The sequence below is a fragment of the Enoplosus armatus genome, chromosome 7 (genome assembly GCF_043641665.1).
Source record: "Enoplosus armatus isolate fEnoArm2 chromosome 7, fEnoArm2.hap1, whole genome shotgun sequence".
NCBI classification, from domain to species: Eukaryota; Metazoa; Chordata; class Actinopteri; order Centrarchiformes; family Enoplosidae; genus Enoplosus; species Enoplosus armatus.
In genome coordinates this window covers 5,995,957-6,017,411 of record NC_092186.1, presented here as the reverse complement: position 1 = coordinate 6,017,411, position 21,455 = coordinate 5,995,957, and the positions used below count along the sequence as shown (strand labels likewise).

Here is a 21,455-nt window from a genome sequence, read left to right as displayed (position 1 = left end):
CAAGGCATGCAAGGTTACACAGTGAGAAGACATGCATGTGCACTGTTGTGAAAATGCAACACTGTACAGTTAATAAGGAACTGAAATGAAAGAAAGAGCAAAGAGGAGTTACTGGCTTCTTAAGATACTCACACACGGTAGATGCATGTGTGGATGAAAACACACAAACACACGGAGGACGCAACATACTTGTGGTTTCTAATCAGCAAAAGGAAGACCACATATTAGCTAAAGATTTTAGGGCTGTGAAGGATTACAGAAGGCTCGCCAGTGAAACCTTCAAGGAATGATGATCCCCGCAGACCTTGGAGTCTGCAGCGATCGCTGAAAGAAAACACTGGAGACAGCACTGGCAACAGAGAGCGAAGGTCATTCTCTCACCCACAACACTAAATCCACAAAGGCTTTTAATGGTGCGAACCAAACGCCAGAACTCACATGCCATGAAAGGGCAGTGCTGTCCTTCGCAGAGTTCACAGAACACTTTTTCCATAACAGAGTTGTGTGGCCAACAGAATAAACACCATTGATTATCAAATCTCAACATCTTGTATAACTGTGCTCTGATACACCCAGTTTATTAAAAACAATCACAACTTTTGCACACACTTCTGTTGACTGAGTCAAATGCAACACATAATAAAATACGCGAGTTACACTATAGAATCTTTATGACAGCCTGAAACACTAATAAATCACAGCACCAGGAAAATCTGCAAACAATTACTGGAAATATTTGGATATATATTCTCATTAGGATACACAAACTCTGATTATGACATATAAAATTGGTACATGATCAATCTGACAAATGAATACACGAACAATTATAAGAGTAGAATAAAGCACCAACTAAGGAAACCTTTCATCACATTGTTTCCTAAAAAAAATGACACAGCATAAACAGACTTAGCAGCGCCAACTGCAGCGAGCGAGAGGAAATCCTTAAAACAATTTGGCACATCCAGTCCACTTATAAACAAAACACTCATTGTTTGTTGTTGTTGAGCTTTCCTGCAGATTAATGTAATCCGGTGTGCACATGTGCATGGGTGGGAGCAAACGCCTCAGGAGTGTGTTTGTGTGTGCGCTTCCAAATGTGGACATAGCTTGTCACATAATGTTGCTGGGACGTTGCCAGAGGAACAGGGAATGAGGAAGCCAGAGGTGCTACATACGTCACTGCAGGGTCTCTGCCTACACGCCAGGTTGTAGCATCTGACTGAAATAGGCCTGTCGTCTTCTTGTCTCCTGATCCAGCTGCTCTTTCAGAGTCAGCACCTATGACAAACAAAAAAAAACAGACACATTAGAAGGCAGGTAGACAAACACAAAAACACATACATAAACCTGAAATGCAAAAGAAAGACCTTCCCAGCTAATTATCCACACACACAAGAATTAAAATACCTGTTCCTCCAGGCATTTGACCCTTTGGCGATGAGCTCTCTCCCTGATCTCCAAGGCCTGCTCTGCTTGGAGCTGATTGTCTCTCAGACGATCCATCTCCAAATCCAGCTCCTGGTGATGGCGAGCTGTCACCTCCAGGAGGCGCTGTGCATGAGAGTGCTCCAACTGGGAGATTTGGGCCTGAAAACAGTTCACATGAGTTTATATAATAGAAAATACAGTATAAGAAAAATAAAAAGGTCAGGATTTGCTGCAATCAGTGGTTGAGCAGAAGAGGGACACAGAGGCTCTCTGACCCTGGTTACCGAGGTCATGACCCCTGGCTCAGGGGTTCTTACCTGGGCAACTTGGCCAACTAGAAAGCACGTGTTGGTGGAAGGCATTTTGTTGATAGGCGTAAACAATAAAAAAAAGTTCTCTAAAATGAAATTACAATGTAACAGCAGCAGCTTCCCTTTGAGAATTATGCTACTGCTGTTCAAAATGCAACATGTCAGTGCAGGGATATCTGGCTTTTCATGCAAGCAAGTGCAACTACCTATTGCACTCACTGAAGCTGACAGTGCCTTCAGTGAAGTTAGAGAGGGTTCCACATTCAGACGAAAAACCTTTTAACATTCGAGTTACATAAACATTTGTATTTATTCCTTATTCGTTTGACATCCTATGTCAATGTAAGTAAATATGAAAAATAGGTAAAACATACTTCTGTGAACATTTTGGATTAGTCTGACGATTGATGTCACCTGTCAATCACCGGTTGTGGTGTTTAAATCAGCTAACAGCCTTTTTGATATCTGCTGTGGATATCAAAATCATGATATACACATCAGACCCGTGTGACCATCTGCCCCGTCCCTGGCTATAATCCAGCAGCCTCTCACCTGAACAGTCTGCACCTCCTCCTGCTTTTCAGCCAGCTCTTGCTCCAGGCTGCGGACTGCCTGCCCCAGCCGCTCCGTCTCTCTGGCTGCCGACGTTGCCTCATCCTCCCTCCTCAGCCTCTCCACCTCCACCTGACAGCAACACGAGGGTGACATAATGTGAACGACTTTACCATGATTGTCCTGCACTCATGTGCCTTCCTGTAATGCGTGTAGCAGAAGCCAAGCGCAGAGCCTCTTGGTTTTCTCACAGTCCACCTACATGTTTCCATCACGACGAGATGAATATGTGGAAAATGGAACAAACAATATTAGATAAATGACAAAAAAAAACAGCATAAAACATAAAATCATTAAACTGAAAATTACTTAAACTACCTGCTTTGTTTCATGTAACTGCCCACTTATGTGCCTTCATACTTGGGCAAGTGCACGTCCTCACTTGGTCCAGAATGTGGCAGCAAGGCTTCTGACCAACACTAAAGGCATATTACTTCAGCCCTGGCTTCTATATGTACGTGAGCTTCCAGCAGTTTTAGAATTGACTTTAAGATGCTTTTAATTACATTTTAAAGCCCTTTGTGGTTTGGCTCCCTTACATATTTCAAATCTTTTACCTCATATTCAGCACCAAGACTTTTCAGGTCTCCTGACCAAAAGCTGTTTAATGTTCTGGGGTCCAATAAAAGGGGGATCATGCCTTTACTGTTTAAGCTGTAACATTATGAAGCAACTTCTCATAGTCAGCTGAATCAGTACTACATTATTTCTTCATTTTTAGACCTTTTTCATCAGTCTCTGCTAAGTCCCCAACTTCATGGAAGTGCAATATTAAACCACTGCAGATTTCTTTACCATTATTTATTGTATTTTACTGTAATCTATGTGTATTTGAAACTGTGATTTAGACAAGTTGCAATAAGTTTAGTTGGACTAATCCTAAAGATTAGGGATAAAGGAATAGTTTAATATTTTGGGGAATACGTCAGCTGTTTTCCCCTGTTTCCAGGTCTTATGCTAAGCTAAGCTAACAGGCTGCCGGCTGTGGCTTCATATTTACCACACAGACATGAGGGTGGTAGCGATCTTCTCATCTAACTCTTGGAATGAAAGAGAATAAACGTCTTTTCCAAAATGTCAAACTGTTCCTAAAGTCTGGTGCAGCAGACAGGTCAGCTCACCTTCTCCAGGGTCTTTCTGAGTGCTGACCTGTCTTTACCCAGGCGTGTCAGCACCTTCTCCACCTCTGCTCTCTCGGTCTGCAGCTTCTGCAAAGAGCTCTGAAGGCTGGTGACCTTGTCCTGGAGTTCCTCCTTCTCTCGCTGCAGCTGCTGGGAGCTCCCCTGGGCCTGCACTTCAGCTTCCTGCTGTTGCTTCAGGCTCTGGGACACAGTCAGTCATCCATACATCAAAATGAAGCCTCAACCGTTGCACCTTTATTAGCACTTTAACCCTTGTAACTCACCTCCTTCAGTGTCCTGTTATGTTTCTCCAGCTCAGAACTTTTGAGCTCTAAGTCCTCGTGGGCTCTTTGAAGGTTCTGGGTCTGCTCTGTTAGTTTGTGGTTCAGCCTCTTACTCTCTGAAAGGGCATCTCGTGTTTTATCTAGACGTTCCTATGGACACACACATCAGTATGCAGCATATAATGGTCCACTCATCAAAACATGATTTTGCACTCAGGCTGACCCTGTATTTCTCACCTTCCTTTATATTCTGTCTCTTTAACAGTTCTTGGCATACTGTTAAAAGTTGCAGGCAAGAGTTGGGGCTTTCAGCTTTTTTTTACTGCAATGACCTGACAGCTTTTGAGCAAATCAAGAGATTTATACCAAGCATGCCATGTTTTTGTTTGCTCAGTATCTTTAAAGTGCAGTCCCAAACTAAGACCGGAAAGCTCTCCTGAGAAGCTCGTGGAGAATTAATGAGCTTGCCTGAGCATTTTATTGCTCAGTCTTTGAGGTCCTTCAGGAAAACCACAGCGGCAAATGTAAATAAAAAATGCTCAGTCTGGAGCTGAGAAGGTTACATAGCTGCACTGTAAATCACAACACAGCCGTGGAAGCATGGCTATTCATCTGAACTTTCATTCAAACATGCTTAGAGAGGAGAAAAGCTTACAAATTAAACATACGCAGTGCGTTTGATTTGTTTTATGCTACAGAAACGAAGAAATGTTTTTCTTAGAATTAATTCCTCCCTGTAGCTCGATTATGTGCCTACCACACACAGCATTTATCTTGCTAACTTATCCTGGATTGGGGATGATTATGTGATACACTGTACCTGTAGCAACCGTCTGTCCTGCTCACTAGCAGCCAGAGCCCTCTGCAGCTGTGTGATCTGCTCCTGCAGGGCCCCGCTGCCTGTCCTGTTGTCACTGAGGGCGTTTGACAGTTTGTGGATCTGCTCTCTCAGCTGGCTCTCGTGCTGCTCGGCTCGAGCCAGTGACGTGGCCAACCTCTCCTCACCGACCCTCAGCGCTGCACACCAGTCTTCGCTCTCGCTCAGCTTCCTCCTCAGCTCCGTCAGTCTTTCCTGTGATGCCCCTGCCTCTGCGTCCAGCTCTGCTGCCCTGAGCTGGGCCCTCTGTAGCTCACCTTCAAGGGTGCGCTGGGAGAGCTCCAGGCGGCTCGCCCTGTTCTCTGCGGCCTCCAGAGACTCCTTCAGCTTCCGTTGTTCTACATTTGCTCGACATTCTGAGCCCTGCAAGAGCTCCAGCTTGTCCTGTGGAGGAATTAGCAAAGGGATTGTCATTAAAGATGCTTCACGCAGCTTTAGTTAATATCTATCTTTGCCTTTTACATACTTGCAGAGCCCTGGACTCAGCCTCAGCAGCTTGCAGACTAGTCCTGAATTGAGCTACTTCCTCCTCAAGGTTTCTTTTCTCCCTCTCTGTACGACGTACCACTTCTTCCTGCAGGGAAAAGGACGTATGCGCCTCGTGCAATTGTTCTGCCATGTCTCTTTTTCCTGGAAGAATGTGATAAACATGCTGTATGTCTAAACAGAATATAATATTACTAACTGGTATTTATTGTGTTTGTAGGATCCACTGGGTTTTTCTTACCCTGCTCTGACTGCTTCAAGGACTTCTGTAGCTGTAGCAGCTGGGTTGCTGACTTATCCTGGCTGCCCTGGAGCTCTGTCACTTGCTGACTCAGACTAACTATCTGAGCCTTGGCTTCATCCTGAAGGAAGAAGACATGTTTATGAGATTAAAAAGCTCCTAAACACAAAAAATTTAATAAGTGCATTCAATTTAAGGTTGTTGAACTGATCTGTTCTGGTCTGAAAAGCAAGACCAACTTTAGGTCAACAATCCCATTCAGCTTAATCCTTTATTCAGTCATTAAGAAGTTCAGATATACCCTGTCTCTTTGTGTGTCCCTGAGTTCCTGCTGGAATTCACGTAGGGCTGTGTGCACCAAGTCCACATCCAGCTCTTCATCTTCACCACGAAACATAGATCCGTCTGTCACACTGTCTCCCCCTAACCAGAAAACACACTCATTAATGCATCTGCTTATAGCAAAAAACGCCCTCATGACACCTCATTATGAAAGTGCATGACCATACCTTTTACTTGCAGGCGTTTTCTCCAGGGAGAGGGAGACCGTCTACGGGACCCAGGTGTGCCTGAAAGCCTTGTATGGCTGGTGCCAACAGTGCACCGCAGAGCTGAATTCAACCTCGCCAACTTGAGCTCCAGGTCTCTGCGCTTGGCATCGCCCAGGCCCAGCTGCTCTTCCAGGCCCTTGATCTTGCTCTCAGCAAGGCCAACCTGCGCAGAGAGTTCCTTGACCTGGATCCTGGCGTCTTCTAGCGCTTCCCCCAGCTGAGCTGTGGTTTCTCTGTGCCTCTGGTCACACTGGTGTTGATAAGCTCCTCTTTCCTGAAGCAGCTCTCGGCTCTGATGCTCTGCCGTCTCCAGTTCCACCACACGGCGCTGCAGACCTGCGACCTGCGCCAACACACGGAACAGAGTCACAAGACGAATATTTTCCGATTGTATAATAAGAGGTACAAGAATCATGGCTGAGGCATACACAACAATAAACTTTACAATTGTGACCCTTCTTTATCCCTTTATAGCAGAGCTTCTCAGCCTCAGGGCTGAGAGGCTGCGTATGTAGACATGGTCACAGGATATAAGGATGTGTTTAGATATCTGTTGTATTTAGTTTGAAAAAAGATACATTAAGAAGGCTTCAAATATATCATAATAATGAGGAAAACATTTGGAGTTGCCTCCGTGCTCTTGGAAAACAAACCCCACTTTTTCCTCACATTTTGCCACACTGTTAATCACAACACATACTAACAATGGGTTGTTTTCATTTCTGGTAGTTTGCAATGAATTGGAGCTTCTTTAAGTTATATTCACAAAAGGTTTGAAAGTAAAACTCGACACAACCCATCACTGATAGAGTGGAATATACAGTGGGTTATGGTTCGTGTTCTCTGTCTCTGCACGAGTGTGGCAGGTATTCTCCAAGTATGTACGTGAGGGTGGAGTGTTTGCTCTTGCTTGCTGTTAACAGACTAATTTCCCGGAGGCCTTCTACCTCATTCAGCGCTGCTTCTCTGCCAGCCTCACACTCCAGCACTCTCTGTTTGAGAGCGAAAGCCTCGCGACGCGCCTCCTCTTCCTTCTGCTCCTCCTGACACACCCGGGCCTGCAACTCCCGCAGCTCCTGTTTCTGCCGGCTGTTCTCGCCTTCGAGGACCTTTATCTGCTCATGTTAACATAGCACACACTACTTGAGGGTAATCCTTTATTTGAAATAAATCAGATGGAAAGCAGTTAGCTCAATAATCTTTCACCTGTCTGCGCAGCTCCTGCAGCTCTCTGCGTGCCTGCAGGCGAGACTTCTCCAGCTCTCTCATACTGCTCCGTAGAGTGGTTGCCTCTTGGTGTGTCGAGCTCCTACATTCCTCTAAGACAGACACTTTCTGCTCCCTCTCCTCCACAGCTCGTCTCAAACTAGTTAAGATAGGTTTAAAGTTAACATAACAGAAAACCAACAAACCAACAAAAAAGTATCCATCGCAACTACTGAATTTACAGGAAATCGGCAGTTCCCTGTGAAAGCTGTACCTGCTGTTGTCACTCTCTGCTCTCTTGATGAAAGCTCTTAGCTCCTGGTTAGAGGCTTGGATGGCCTCTTTCTCTCTGGCCTCATCACCCAAGAGCCTTCTCAGGTCCAGGGCTTCTTTTCGTTGCTTGTCCCGATCCTGTGCACACTCCTGGAGCTCTCTGTGAGCCTCAATGAGCTCCCTTCGGCCTTTAATGAGTCCGTCCTCTGCCTCCTGCAGCTGTCGACGAAGGCCCTCTAACTTCATGTACAGATTACGGAGAACGAAAGGCATGTTATGTCAGTGGGGTCTTATGAATAAACAGTAAACCTCTTATTCATGAGGTTAATAGATAAACTCCTTTCTAGAAACACTACCTTTTTCCCTGTTCCTGGTTCCTATTTGTTTGGTGATATAAACATAGTTTATTGAAGAGGACTTAGAAATTTGCCTTCAACTGCTTTTAAAATCACTTCTATTAGGCAGTTACATACAGTACATCAAAAGCTCAAACACATGTATATATCATCAGAATCAAACAGGAAAAATCCTCCAGCATACTGTAAAACTGATTTCGGATAGATTCGGATTTCGGATCAGATAATGCATTAGAGTTTCATTGTTTGAAAGCTAAATCTCAACATTCTCCTATTTTAAGTGCTATGCGCACAATCTCAAGATACTATATGACCTATATTCAGTTTTATGGCAACATGCTGTGTGTAGCGAAAGAAATAGGGAGGACACAGCTTATCTGGGCATGGATGAGAGCCAGTTGGGCCTGTGGCCAGGTGCTGTCTCTCCCCATCTCCTTACCGTGGCTTACAGTGTGAAGAATCCACAGAGAGCAACATGATAAACAGCAGCCCCGCCCCCCCTGGAGGTGGTGGGGTAGGAGGGGGGGAAGAGGGAGGATGAGGAGCAGGATGAGGAGGAGGAGTGTTATGTTCAGAGGCCACACAAGATGGTTCTTTCTCATAAAGTCTTATGTGAGAAAAAACAAGCCAGTGCTGATCTAGCCAATTATTCTTTATTTTATCAGATTTTTTTGGAGGGGGGAGGGGTAGCAGAGGAGAAGGGCAGAGAATATGAGGGCAGCAGTGTTGTGTTATATGGATGGAAGAGGGGGACCTGGAGTCCCACTGGAGCCAGCCTCTCGCTGCTGCAAGGGAGAAAATAAACACTCCCCCACTGGCTTATTTACACAAGAGGTTAACTCAAACTTTGATTTCATATTATGGTACCAGGGGCTGTACCCCCCCCACCCCTCTCGTTCTCCCTCTCTCCCCTTGCTCTCTTCCTCTCTCATGCTCACTTGCTCTCTGTCACACACTCTCACTCCTGCTTTGTCACGGCCTGACATGAGAACCCTGAGATGGGATAAGTGAAAATAATCAAACAAGGAAACGAGCAGGGGTGGCGGCCAAATATGACAGTGTCGCTGAGGCTCGACTTGATATATGGTAGGGAGGGCTGTCCAAACCTCAAAACTCTTCTGCTCTGGCTCCACACAACCTCATTCACTATACTTTGACAAGACTAAGGAGACAGGGGGAAGACAGGATGATCCTCATTTTTTGCCTTTTTATTGGAAGCAAAAAGTCCCACACAGATAAACAATCCCCTTTTTCAGGGAAACCAAGCTTTTAAATCAAGGCATGGTGAGGCCCTTACAACTCTGCAGTTACATCTTAATGAGGTGACTGTGAGCTTGTTATTCGCTAAAAACGCTCAGCGACCCTGGAATCCTGACCTCAAGCAACCCCAAGAGATGAGATTTACGGCTCTCATTTGGCTCAGAGAGGTATGTCACTGGGACAGAATTATAGCCTCTAATTGCACTTTTATGTTTATATTCAGGTCAATGGAACTAAATTTTCCTCCAGCGGACTTGACAGGAAAAAGACACAGAGAGTGAGTGCTGAGCAGGAGCCTTAAGAGTGGACACCACCTCTCCTTGTAGAATTTGGCCCTGCGCACTCTGCACCTGATGGCACCCCGATGCTAGTAAAGCTCTGTGGCCAATGTCAACAGCGGCCTATGGTAAATGGCTCTCCCTCACACTGGTACTAATTGGTGCAAACTCCCCCTCAATCTAGAGGCAGATCCGTGGTCTCCCATCCCATGCCAAGCCAAATAAGCCTGTAATTTCCTATCCATTTCTGTGATCCTACTGTACAAACCACCTCTGGTGACATCCATTCTATGTATTCCATGATTTGTTATATGTTTCCATGCCCACATCAACTGAAGATTGGCATTAGTCCTGTATGAGTCATCATTGTAACATATTACGATACACTGGTGCCGCTGAGGGGACAAGCGTGATGTTTATGTTACAAAGAAAGGCAGAACAAAACTGGTTCTCACCTCCTGTTGTGCGTGCTCTCTCTGTTGGTTAAGCTCTCGGACCTGCTCAGTTAGACTCATCTTGGTATTCTCATGGGAGTTCAAAGACTCTTCAAATCGAGTCCGCAAGTCTTGCAGCTCAGACTGGAGGACAGCCATTGCGTTCTGGAGCACAGAGTTGCATAAATCAGTTAGCTGAGTTCTATGTAGAGAAAAAGAAAAGTGGCCAGACCTGCCATATTTTACCGTATCCTGCTCCCGTTTGCTAAATGCCTTCCTCTGCATGCACTCAAGCTCCATGCCGGCTGTGGCTAGGTCCTGCTGCAGGGCTGCTAGCTTCTCCGTGAGGGCAGCCTTCTCCTCCTCCTTCTGAGACAAAGCCTGGTCACAACAGACTGCGAGGTCAGGGCCATTTATAATGTAGCTCACATAAAGTTTGACCATGGGGGATTTGGACATGCAGAAGCTATCGTGCTTAGACAAACTTCCACAGAGGGATGAGGAATGGACCTAGCATCATGCATGAGGATACTGGCAGGACATGTATTTGGCTTTTGATGGATACACAGTGGCAAGTGGGAAGACAGAACTTGTGGGATGCTGTGGTTATGAGAAAGTTCTCTACCCTAAAATAAAAACATTTAAAGGTTCATAAACAATCTAGAAAAGCATAATAAACCTATGAAGACCATCTCACACACCTGCTGCTTTTTACTCTCAGCCTGTAGGAGGCTTTGGTTGAAGTCCTGCTGCAGCCTAGCCAGCTCCTCTTGCACCTGCTGCAGCTCCTTCTGGCTCTGCACACACAGCTCCTCACACCGTCTGCGCAGCTGCTCCTCAGCCTGCTCCCGCTGAACCGTCAGCTCTGCACACTGCTGTTCCTGTCAGCCACCAAACACATACACTCCTGATTAGTTCATGGGTAGCTAAAGCGTCTGATTTAAATTTTGTTAAGCCACGGTAACCCTGTAAGTCTTATTGCACCTTTTGCCTGCGTTCAGCTTCAAGCTGCTCTCTGTGAATTTGCTCCTTGTTGTTCAGCGTCAGCAGGGCATTCCTCTGCACCTGGGCCAGCTTCTCCTCCAACTTACTCTGCTCCTGTGCAGCTTGTGCAAATTGGCATTCAGCATCTACACGCATCCGAGCAGCATCACCTGGACAGACGTATCCAATCTCAAAATCCCACTCAATTATTAAATGGAGACACTCAGGATCCGATTTAAAGAAATAAGATTTTATTTGTGCCTGTGTTTTATTTACAGTATAGGGGATACTCCTCCATGTCTTTATGTGGGACATGCTAGCTTAACACCACTTATCCGATCCATGTGTGTTTGTGCAGAGAGTGGTGGGACCCTGGTCAGCTGAGAAAGCAGCTCCAGCTATCCCGCAGCCCAGCTGCTGCAGAGCTCACAGCTGAAATATGGATCTCTAGTGGGCTGTTGGAAAAGCTTCATGGCCAGGGGGCTTGGCACGGAGGATAGTGGGGTCTCTGAGGGAGGGGGCTACTCACGCGTCAAGGCCTCGTTAGCCAGAAGCAAACCGCGCCTCTCCCCCTCCATCCTGGTGTGCTCGGCCTCCAGAGACGAGGCAAGCTCCTGGCTCTCAAACAGAGCCGTCTCCAGGGACTCCTTCTCTGCTCTAGAACACAGCGGTAAAAGGGTTTGAGCTCTGAAAAAAAGACCTTTGAACCACTAGGTGTAGAAGGTCATAAAATCCAATGATCCATCATGTGCATAGTTTCCAAATAAAACCATGTTACTTAAAGACTCTTGTTACATGTGACTGGCTGCACTTTAGAAAGTGAAATTTGCTTAAAAAGTCAAAATGACCTTAAATATACATTGGCAGTTGGTCTGACTTAAACAAACACACACACATACTGGGTTGTTTATGATGCTTTTGGGGAGACTGTACTGACTTACATTCATTCCTTACACTCTTATCATAACCACAACCGACACATGCCTAACCCCAAACCTGACCCTGACCCTAACCAATGAAGACAGAAACAATTGTAATGTAGCTTGTGCTGAATGCAACTGGGAAAACTGGTTTTAAATCTGAAATTGGTCCAAAACATTTTAGAGGTCAGACCACACAAACAAATACACACACACAAACACAGTCAGACCTAAGTGCAACCAGCTCCTGCATGAGACCACAGGCCTTTCGGTCAGCGGAGTTTAGCTTGACATCCAGAGCCGCCTTGTCCTTGGCCAGCTCCTCCCTGTCATGGGTAACTCTCTTTAGGGATGTGGTCTGTGTCTCAAGCTCCTTCCTGCACGCACACAGCTCCTCTGACACACTCTGCATCTGCCTGTTGACCTGGAGACCGACACACACAAATAGAAATAAAAATGCCATCAAGCAATTCATTTATACTTTTTTCTTAAAGGAGACGACATAAAGACCATAAAGCAAAGCATTATATGCATCAAGCTATAGCATACACACTTCATGGCTGTATTGTCATAATAACACATTTTTCATGAGGAGGAGTATGATCCTCCAACATTAACAGTTACAGTTATGGCTGGTAATGTGTATCTGTTGGATTGAGAATGACCCACCCAACCGCTACATTTTATGCAGCCACATTTGCTGCATGGATATTGAACTCTGCATAGCCCTCATTTTGCTGTTCTGAAGCATAAATTAAACAAACTTTCAGTGATTCATGACAGTGTATAGAAACTGCAGGGCCATAACAAATGCACTGCCTGAAGCAAAACAAAAATGATTAGTGGGGTTCGGATTTTTTTCCCAGTTACCACTTAAATCACTGAGACACACCACAGGGTCTATATCTAGCAACAAAAATAATGAACTGGGAACATGTGCAGTTGATGGGGAACTTGATGATTTTATTCAGCATTTATTAAACTCCAAAAAGAGATTATTGTATGAAAGTACTGAGGAGAGGATTGTGCTGGGATTCATCTTTTAGAAATTTACAATGGAAACACTTTAATGCAAACATGGTGGATTTACAGGTTAGAGTAAAACATTACTTGAGGCATTGACAACCAACAGGTTTCAGTGTTGTTTAAAGGAATATCTTAACATTTTGGATAATACATTTATTTGCTTTGTTGCCGAGAGTTAAGATGAGAAGATCGATGCCACTTTTAGGTCTGTGTGCTAAATATGATGAATAAATGTGGAGCCAGCAGGCGATTAGCTTATCTTAGCATTAAGACTGGAAGCAAGGGGAAACAGCTGAAGCTCATCTATTAACACGTTTGTTTACCCAGTACAAAAACGTGTAAAAACAACATGTTGTGGTTTTACAAGGGTTTACATGCTGGAACTATATTTTCCTGTAGTCTCCGCTGCATGCCTGGCAACCTCCCTGTGACAACAAGAAATAGCTTCAGCACATAACCCCTCATAATATGATCTTTACATTACTGTTTGTGTACAGATTAAACAAACAAGGTATGAAGTGTGAAATAGTGAGCTTTAGAGATACTGGTAGGCAGATTTTCTTTTAATTTGGACAGCAGAAGTCTAGCTGCCCCCCCAATCGACCAGTCTTTTATGCTAAGCTAAACTAACCGGCTGCTGGCTTCAGCTTCATATTTAGCACACAGACATGAGAGTGGTATCCATCTTGCCTTCTAACTCTCAGCAATAAAGCTAATTATATTATTTTCTATCGAACTATCCCTATTATAAAGCTCTACCCTGAAACAGAATAAATGTTTACTATAACCTGTAAGATATCAAAATCGTATTTCCCTGATATACTGTGCCTTAAGGGGCAGATGGGCCCCTGCAACCTCTAATATTTCACTGCAGCGGATTGTTTGAAAAGAAACAATCACTGTAATTTGAATTTGACCCAAATGAAAATGAACTCACTAAATATTAGCACATGATGTCTTTCAGCCTCTCCTTAGGTAAATATTAAAGTGGATGAATTACACCAATGTTATGGATGTGAGTACTGCCCAATAAGGGGAAGAAACATGAGCTCAGCGTGATGGAGGACACTCAAGGGCTTGTTTTATACATGGCAGATTTATTTTTACAGATAAGCTGTCTAAAAATGTTTGGATGGAATTTGTCAAATTGTTTAGGTTTGTTATATTCTCGCCGAGATCAACACGGATATCCTAGTTTCACATTCAGAACAGATAACAAAACAGGAGAGGATTCTTTTCATTCTTTAGGGGACAATACAGGGAGATCTGGATCTGCAGAGGGGAATACTTTAGGTGATAATTTATTGGGTCTTTCACTAACCCCCACTGGATATTATATGTCTATCTATTTATCTTTTCCAGTTCACATTTGTTCATGAAGATCCCCTGCTTTTTTTGTCCCAAGTTACTCATAAAACACGGAGCGGGGCTCTCCATATCCCATTTGAAAGAAAAAAAACATGGCAGATGTGTCCAGTACCTCCAATACATTTTAATGTGACAACAAGCTCCGTAAACCTGCTGAAAGCTATTAATAACATCAACATAGTTCTCCCAGGTGGTGGGAGCCGGGGGGATGGAGGCTGAAGTGTGTGAGCGGCCGGGGGTCTCTGACCTTGGAGTGCTGCTCCAGGGCCTGAGCGTTGTCCCTCTGCAGCAGGCTCAGCTCTGCTTCGAGCTTCTGGCAGAGATCCTGCAAGTGGCTGTGGGAGCTCTGCAGGGCTTGTTTCTCAGCGAGCAGATTCATCATCTCCTGTTGCACCCGTGCTGTCTCCTCCCTGGCTGCTGCCCGCTCCATTTCAGCTTCCCGTCGATGTTCACCGAGCTCTGCCTTCTCACCTTCTGTCTGGAGGGGAAACACAAATATTTCACTCCTGTCCTGTTCAACTCTGCCTTCCATCAACGTTACGGGGTAACTGCACGGCTACTGACCTGCAGCAGAACACGATTTAGTTCCACCTTATCTTTGGCAAGGCCTTCGCTCAGGGCAGCCATTTTGGCCAGAGAATCTTTTAGGGCAGCCTCCTGATTCTGCAGTTTGGTGAGGGCTAACTCATGTGCAGCACTCTGGGACTCCATCTGTGGAGTGAATCGTAAATATTAGAAGGATTTAAGCCCCCAGGGAGAATCTAGTAATACAGATCAGGCTACGTGGTGCAGAACAAAGCAGTCTACCTTGCTGAGAGCCAGAGCGAGGCTGGCCTTATCATCCTCCAGCACCTCCTTCTGCAGGGTGATTTGACTCAATGCCTCCTTCACTGTCACAAGCTCCCTACGCAGATCTGAGTGCTTCCCTTCAAGCTCCTCTAGACTCCTCTCGCTGAAACACAAAATGTAACACATACAGTACATGACTCTCTATTTTGTCTCACACACACACACAGATTATTTATATAAACAAAATCCCTTAACAGTGATCCATCTCCACTTTAAAAGATGGAGAAATGTTGGTGCCAAAGGCCAGAACACTGAGGGAGTTACTTTTTTGCTGTATCGCATGTCCTGCTCCAATTCTCAGCTAATCAGATTTTTTTGAAGCAAAAGAAACCCTCAAAAAGAGGAAAAAAAGGTTTTCTTCGTGCATGAGTGCAGTAATGCAATGTAAATCATTTACATTTTCATCCAAATGTCATCTGGGTGCATTGCCGGCCGGAGAATGACATGTGTTACTGATCTGAACTCTAAACAAACGGAGCTTGAAAACAATCACGGGTGACGGGATGTGTGTTGTGTAACGGTCATTCTCCCATGCTCCTGCTGTACCCTCTTTGGGCCTCTGTGCGCTGGCGTGCCAGCTGCATCTCCAGATCCTCCCTCTGCTGCCTCAGGAGGTCCCGCTGTCTCTGGAGCTCCAGTGACGAGCCCCGCAGTACCTCCAGCTCGGCACGGTGGGAGTCCACCTCCTGCTGCAAGCCTGACTGCAGCTTCTCCAGGCCGCCTTTCTCACTGAGACAGAGGGAAAGAAAGACAGAGCATGTTAGGGTCAGTTGTTACACAATAATCATCATCATCATCATTAGAACAGTTGATTTTTCTAAAAAACAAAACACTCCACAGCATAACATAACATATCTTGTATCATGTTGTATAAGTATTGCTTTTGGAGAGGTTTCAATACATCTAAATATGACTTGCTTAATTAAGCATAAAACCAACCTATAATACTTGTCATCATCATCATCATAATAATAATATCAACACATAGATAGAAAATATGAAACACAGGTAAGCAACTACTTTTTATCTATAAAAGGATAATAACTGCTTGAGCAGGGAGTACCTGGAGATGAGCTCCAGTGAGCAGCGATATCTGTTGTTGTCTCTGAGACTTTCCTCCAGAGTCTTTTTAGCCTCCTGACTTTCCCTCCTCACTTCCTGGATCCTCTGCTCCAGCTCTCTCCTCTCAGTGTCCCTCTCCTGCAGGTGAGCGCGCAGTGTGACCACTTGCTCCAGGGCAGCATCCAGACGCCCACGCAGGTCCTGTGGTTTGTACGAGGGTGCATTGTTTGTGGTGTGTGGGTAAAAAGAAACTTGGGTGAAATGTCGATACAATTTGTTAAACATATATACATATATTCCTAACATTGTTTGGCTTCTGACCTCTTACAATGTAGCTATATTTACTTGTGACCCCTCGTTACAGGGGTCAGAAATACAGTAGACCTGAGTGTTGAGCAGTTCAGTACAGAATGATTTTTCCTTCTTGATTTGTCTCATTTGTAGGCCTTTTAGATGCCTGACGAGGTGAAGGAATACAGCATTCCACAAGGAAAAAGGAAAAAATTAGAGAAGAGTCTGAAAAAAACCCATAATTTTGAATTATTATTTTTCAATTCTTTTTTTTTCTTCATTCAGTGACCTCTCAGATTTCTTTTGGGACTCTTTGAACAGTACCTACCCTCAGATTGAGAGCCACTGTTCTAAAACATCTACAATAAGGAAAGAGCAGCAAAGACCAACAACTTATGTAGGACCTGTGTTTGTTTCTGGTGCTTGGCGAGAGCATTCTGCACAGCCATCAGGGCAGTGTTCCTCAGGGGAGAGCGGCCATGAAGAGGCGAGGAGGACACACTTTCAGAGCCACTGCTATCACCCTCACTGCCGACCACCTGGATATGGCAGATGTAATGAAGGAGAATAGAAAAACATCAATCTTCTTATGTGCTAACCTAATGAATGATCTTGCTAAGTGCGTTGTTTTGTCCTGACCTGGTGAACATGGCATAAAATCTTTTGGAGGGCTTGGATCTCTGCGTGGAGGACCTCCATCTCTGCTTTGTCCTCTGTTCTCCTCGTCTCCTGAGCAGGAAACCATTATGGTCAGATAAGCAGTACACATAGAGCAAGCCTGACATACCCCAGACGGCAGCCCTCTAGACAAGGAAGTCGTGGAGTTTATCAAGCCTAAGGTCCACACTACAGCCAATTTAACCCTCTTAACCACCCGCCTATCTGCCACCTCCCAGCCATGATTTCCAAGGTCCCACACCATCCTGTCCAGACTGATCTGCATAGTGTCGAGGCTGGCATCTTTCTCGCCGTTCTGGCTGCGGAGGTGCTTCACCGTGTCAGTCAGCTCCAGGATTCTAGATAAATCAACATGAGTGTAAATGGACAGAGAGCAAAATCTCTCTCTCACACACACACACACACACACACACACACACATACACACAGACATTGAAGATACAAGACTGGCATGTACTCCTCCTCTGCTAGACCATCAACACTATCATATTCTCTGTATAGAATCAAGGGATTAACAATGACTTTTGATAAGATCAAAAGCCTGCTAAAATCCAGAATACAAAGGCACCGACATCTCTGCAGTCCTCTGACTGAAGTGCACAGGAGACGGTACAAAAGACTTGATTCTTCTATATACTGAAAATGGCTGGATTTTAATGATCAAAGCCTACGTAAACTTCTGGAGTTGCATCTAGGGGATTCAATTCATTTGGCTTTCCTTTCAATCATAGGAAGAATGTGAATTTTGCAATTGCAAAATTGCAACTGCACTATAGATGACCTCAGGCCCACAATTTCTATTTCAGTTTATTTTTTTTTTCTTTCCCAGCAGTCCTGGTCAGCTAGACCAATCCAGAGACTGTAGAAAAATATGGGTATGGGCTTCATAAAACGATCACTTTCATTAGTCCCAGATTCATGGGGAATTAATGCAGTTTAAAGCTATATCTTATGTCTTTTTTGCTGGCATTTTCAAAAGACAAGAAGTAAACTCTTCATGATAGACAGGAACATGTAGATTTGGACTTTACCTGGAGTTAAGTTCGACTTTCTCTGCATCCCAGCGACCCTGAAGCTGCATGGCCTCTTTCAGCTTGTCCTTCAGCTGCCTCTCCAGTGCTGACATATCCACACCACTAGAGGTGCTCTCCTGTGTTACTTTGGCCTCTAAGTTCATGCAGACAGCATGCAGCTGCCGGCTGGCAGCGACACACTCCCCGCGCATATCAGACAGAGTCCTGTTGAACAGGATGATGTGCATCAAGAGTTAGAGAATGTATCGTAACATATGAAAGAATCAAAAGGGTAAGGAAACATTTTGTTCACACAGTTGTGAGCCATTAGTCTAATTAAAAAACTGTCTGTTTGTATTTGAAAACGATGGATGTCTGATGTGGTTAAGATCTGGGATCAGGGCTCACTTTGAAGTGTCTTCAGTTTAAGTTACAGAACAGTCTCTGACATGATCACAGATATATATGAGCCGAGCAATCATTATTAAAGCAAATTACTCTTCAGTAGTGCTCACAGTGGTTCAACATGATAGAGGCCATGTCTTTAAGGGTTCAAGCTTTGTCCTGATGGATGATTTCAATGGTGAAGCTAGACACCTTAAGCCCTCTGTCCCCCCAGTGAAGAAACAATGAGCAGGGGCACTGGCGACCCTGTTGACCTGTTCCACTTTGATCCTCGGCTGAGAGAGATGGATTGTGGTTGCAGCCGTTAGTGTGAGACACAAGAGAAGGGGGGGTTCTTTGTGGAATACTGAGTCGCCGGAGGGATTCTGGCAGTGCGCCACGCTCACCTGTCAGTGAGAGTCCTTAGCTGGGTGAAAGTGCTCCGCAGGGAAGCGGCCTGGCGCCACAGTGCTCTGACACGAGCCTGTTCACGACACAGCCGGGAGGCGCACGTCTGCAGAGAGAAGCAGACAACAAGGGGACTAGAGACTGGAGGGTGGGTGGTAAGGGTTGCTTACAGCAAATGATGGCACCTCTCGTTTTATTGTGATCCTGAACAGATGCAATACTGGAACTCCTGGACTCACACTGGCACACATACAAATAATTGGATTTCCCTGAATCAACAGATGTAGCCCATTTGCAGCACGAACGCCAGATTGTTTGCACAAAATTTTCCTCCCCCTCAGCAGTTGGAATGTTTTCACAGGAAACAACAACTCAAAAATCATAGCAATGAAATGAACAGGGAATGAGAATGAATTGACTAAACTGGCTATGAATGGAATTCCTACCCCATGTGAACTCAACAGGAGTTTAATTGCACAATCTCTGTGCAAAAAGGGATAAACTTGAGCTTTCCCTGTTGCTTTTCTGACTCAAGCACTTCATTTTTGTGGTTATTCTCACCTCTTGCTCTCTGCGCAGACGGGTATCGCACAGCTCAACGTCTTCGCGAGCCTTCCACAAGCTCTCTGTTAGCCCATGGTTGACAGTGCCTGCCTGCTCCAGTTGCTCCCGCAGCATAGAGTTGACTTGACTGAGGCTGGCACACCTGGAAATAACAAGCGCTATGACACAGAGGGACCATTCGGCACTTCTCCACTGACAAACGACTGTCAGGACACCCTCCTATGACCCTTCCACAGCACCCGAACCCTTGCCAACCACATTTACAGGGTGAACATGCGTGACAGTTTTATAACGTCTGTGTCAACTTAGATTTTATTTCAACCAGATCTACTTGTATAGTCATTTACAAAAATGTTTACATCATTCTCACACTAAACACACACCCTGTTACAGTAAAGTACGCCACACTATGTTTGGTTTTCTGTCTGAGAGGAAGCCAAACCCATGTTTGCATGTTCGGGATGATATAGTGTTTAAAGGGAACTGAAAAGACGTGAAGAAAAAAGAGATTCAGGAATCCCTATAATAAGCAAAAACATATAAGTCATGGTTGTAGGCTTAATCTCTACATTAAACTTACATTACAAAGTGCTTAAGGGGATAGAGTTTGGTAACTCTGCAGTAAGTGATATTTTAGTAAAAAATATCAGGTCCTGGCAAAGTTTCTGCCATGGGCATTTCAAATAAAGTTCCATAACCGTATAAATCATAGGACATTAAAACCTGGCCTCAGCTGCAGAGGTTGGCCCATACTTAATGTGAAGCATCATTAAAATGCTTTGGATAAGAGAGCCAACATAGTCTGACTAATTTTCTCTGACAAATTTTGATGCTGAGATTATCTGCCAAGGGCAGGCTCTGCCTTCTCCCTGCAACAGGGGCAGGGGAAAAACAGCGGGAAAGCTTAAGGAACTGCTTGGTATATCTCTGGTCCGCGCATTTCACAGAAATATTTCGGCTTGATTCCTGTCTCTCAACAAGAAACAGAGAGAGAGAGAAACAGGAGCAAATGTCTAACAGGCTTATCCATGAATTTACTGCTCTAAGACTGCATCCAAATAGTGATTCCCTGCTGCTGAAGGTTCTGCACTTCTAAAACTCCATAATATATATTACTTACGAATACAAAAGCTGTACAAGCTTCTCTATTGGCTGGGTAACCGGGCAGCCTGCACTGCATGATGCCCATCACTCACCTCTTCTGCTCCTCCTCCAGCTGAGCAGACTTATTCTGGATAGCCGTGTTGAGATCCTGCTCTGTCCGCTGCTGACGCTGGGCTGTGTCCAGGTGGGTCTGCAGCTGAACACACACACACACACACACACATCACTACTGGCATCCTGATAACACTTCAGTATATGGCAGCAGAAGTAAGTTAGCAGTTTACTAATATTTATAAAGCAACATAATTACAGTGGAAATCTGCCAATCCAGATTCTCTGTGGAGGCCACTCAGCCAAGAACAATATTTGACATTTAAATAAATCAAAAACAAATCTTATTCACGACATGTAAAGTCAAATGTTTTATTTTATTATTCCTTCACTAGTTGTTGAAATGCCTTTCATTGCCTGCATAAACTATTTAATTCAAACAAATAAGCATAAAGGATAGAATTGTATTGCAACAAAATTCTTATATGGAGATATAATGGTTCACAGTTCTCTTGTCTAAATGAATTAAGTTGAAGTTGAAGTTAAACCGAAAAACATTTGCTTCCACGCAACAAACGGGATTTTAACACTTTTTTTAACTATTTTTGTTAATATTGTAACATATTGACATTGTGATGATGCTGTGATAGTGATAAAGATTTGTTTTATCCATATGACCCAGCCCTATGCAGTATTACCTTCTTTGTCAAGAGAAATACTTAATCTCTCGGACTATGCTTCTATTTGAAAAGTCTAATGCAGTAAAAATGGACACCAGCTTAAAGAGGGTTTAATACTCGCAAGGCAAAGTCAGCTGATGGGTCAGTTGAAAAAGTTTTGGTACAGTTGGGTGTAAAGAGCAGACTGGCCTCTAGAGGACCCTAGCGGGCCCTATAGACTTTAGATTTGAATATTTATATCTAAGCAACACCGATTCTTGACGTACCAACAATCTCATCTTCTCAGACTCTGAGGTCTTCTCCAGCACCTCCTCTTCCAGTCCCCCACACCTCCTCTTGTACTGAAGGACCT

General features: G+C 44.5%; 1 protein-coding gene across 1 annotated transcript in view; it reads right to left on the bottom strand.

Moving 5' to 3' along the window:
* Positions 1-1,197: 1,197 nt before the first annotated feature.
* The window catches only part of crocc2 (ciliary rootlet coiled-coil, rootletin family member 2), a 30,159-nt gene continuing 9,901 nt past the window's right edge, over positions 1,198-21,455 (bottom strand). Inside the window, exons 5-36 of the mRNA XM_070909472.1 lie at positions 21,370-21,453; positions 20,465-20,568; positions 19,266-19,410; positions 18,704-18,810; positions 17,931-18,137; positions 17,141-17,237; positions 16,861-16,950; positions 16,626-16,760; positions 15,932-16,131; positions 15,415-15,597; positions 14,827-14,971; positions 14,584-14,730; positions 14,267-14,497; positions 11,856-12,049; positions 11,235-11,362; positions 10,706-10,896; positions 10,423-10,602; positions 9,968-10,102; positions 9,743-9,886; positions 7,395-7,633; positions 7,121-7,280; positions 6,862-7,029; positions 5,873-6,257; positions 5,665-5,786; positions 5,364-5,484; positions 5,103-5,266; positions 4,580-5,020; positions 3,760-3,909; positions 3,476-3,676; positions 2,295-2,426; positions 1,411-1,590; positions 1,198-1,281 (exon numbers count right to left, since the gene is read on the bottom strand). Coding sequence (XP_070765573.1) covers positions 1,198-1,281; positions 1,411-1,590; positions 2,295-2,426; positions 3,476-3,676; positions 3,760-3,909; positions 4,580-5,020; positions 5,103-5,266; positions 5,364-5,484; positions 5,665-5,786; positions 5,873-6,257; positions 6,862-7,029; positions 7,121-7,280; positions 7,395-7,633; positions 9,743-9,886; positions 9,968-10,102; positions 10,423-10,602; positions 10,706-10,896; positions 11,235-11,362; positions 11,856-12,049; positions 14,267-14,497; positions 14,584-14,730; positions 14,827-14,971; positions 15,415-15,597; positions 15,932-16,131; positions 16,626-16,760; positions 16,861-16,950; positions 17,141-17,237; positions 17,931-18,137; positions 18,704-18,810; positions 19,266-19,410; positions 20,465-20,568; positions 21,370-21,453 — 5,394 coding nt within the window. The remainder of the gene's footprint in view (positions 1,282-1,410; positions 1,591-2,294; positions 2,427-3,475; positions 3,677-3,759; positions 3,910-4,579; positions 5,021-5,102; positions 5,267-5,363; positions 5,485-5,664; positions 5,787-5,872; positions 6,258-6,861; positions 7,030-7,120; positions 7,281-7,394; positions 7,634-9,742; positions 9,887-9,967; positions 10,103-10,422; positions 10,603-10,705; positions 10,897-11,234; positions 11,363-11,855; positions 12,050-14,266; positions 14,498-14,583; positions 14,731-14,826; positions 14,972-15,414; positions 15,598-15,931; positions 16,132-16,625; positions 16,761-16,860; positions 16,951-17,140; positions 17,238-17,930; positions 18,138-18,703; positions 18,811-19,265; positions 19,411-20,464; positions 20,569-21,369; positions 21,454-21,455) is intronic.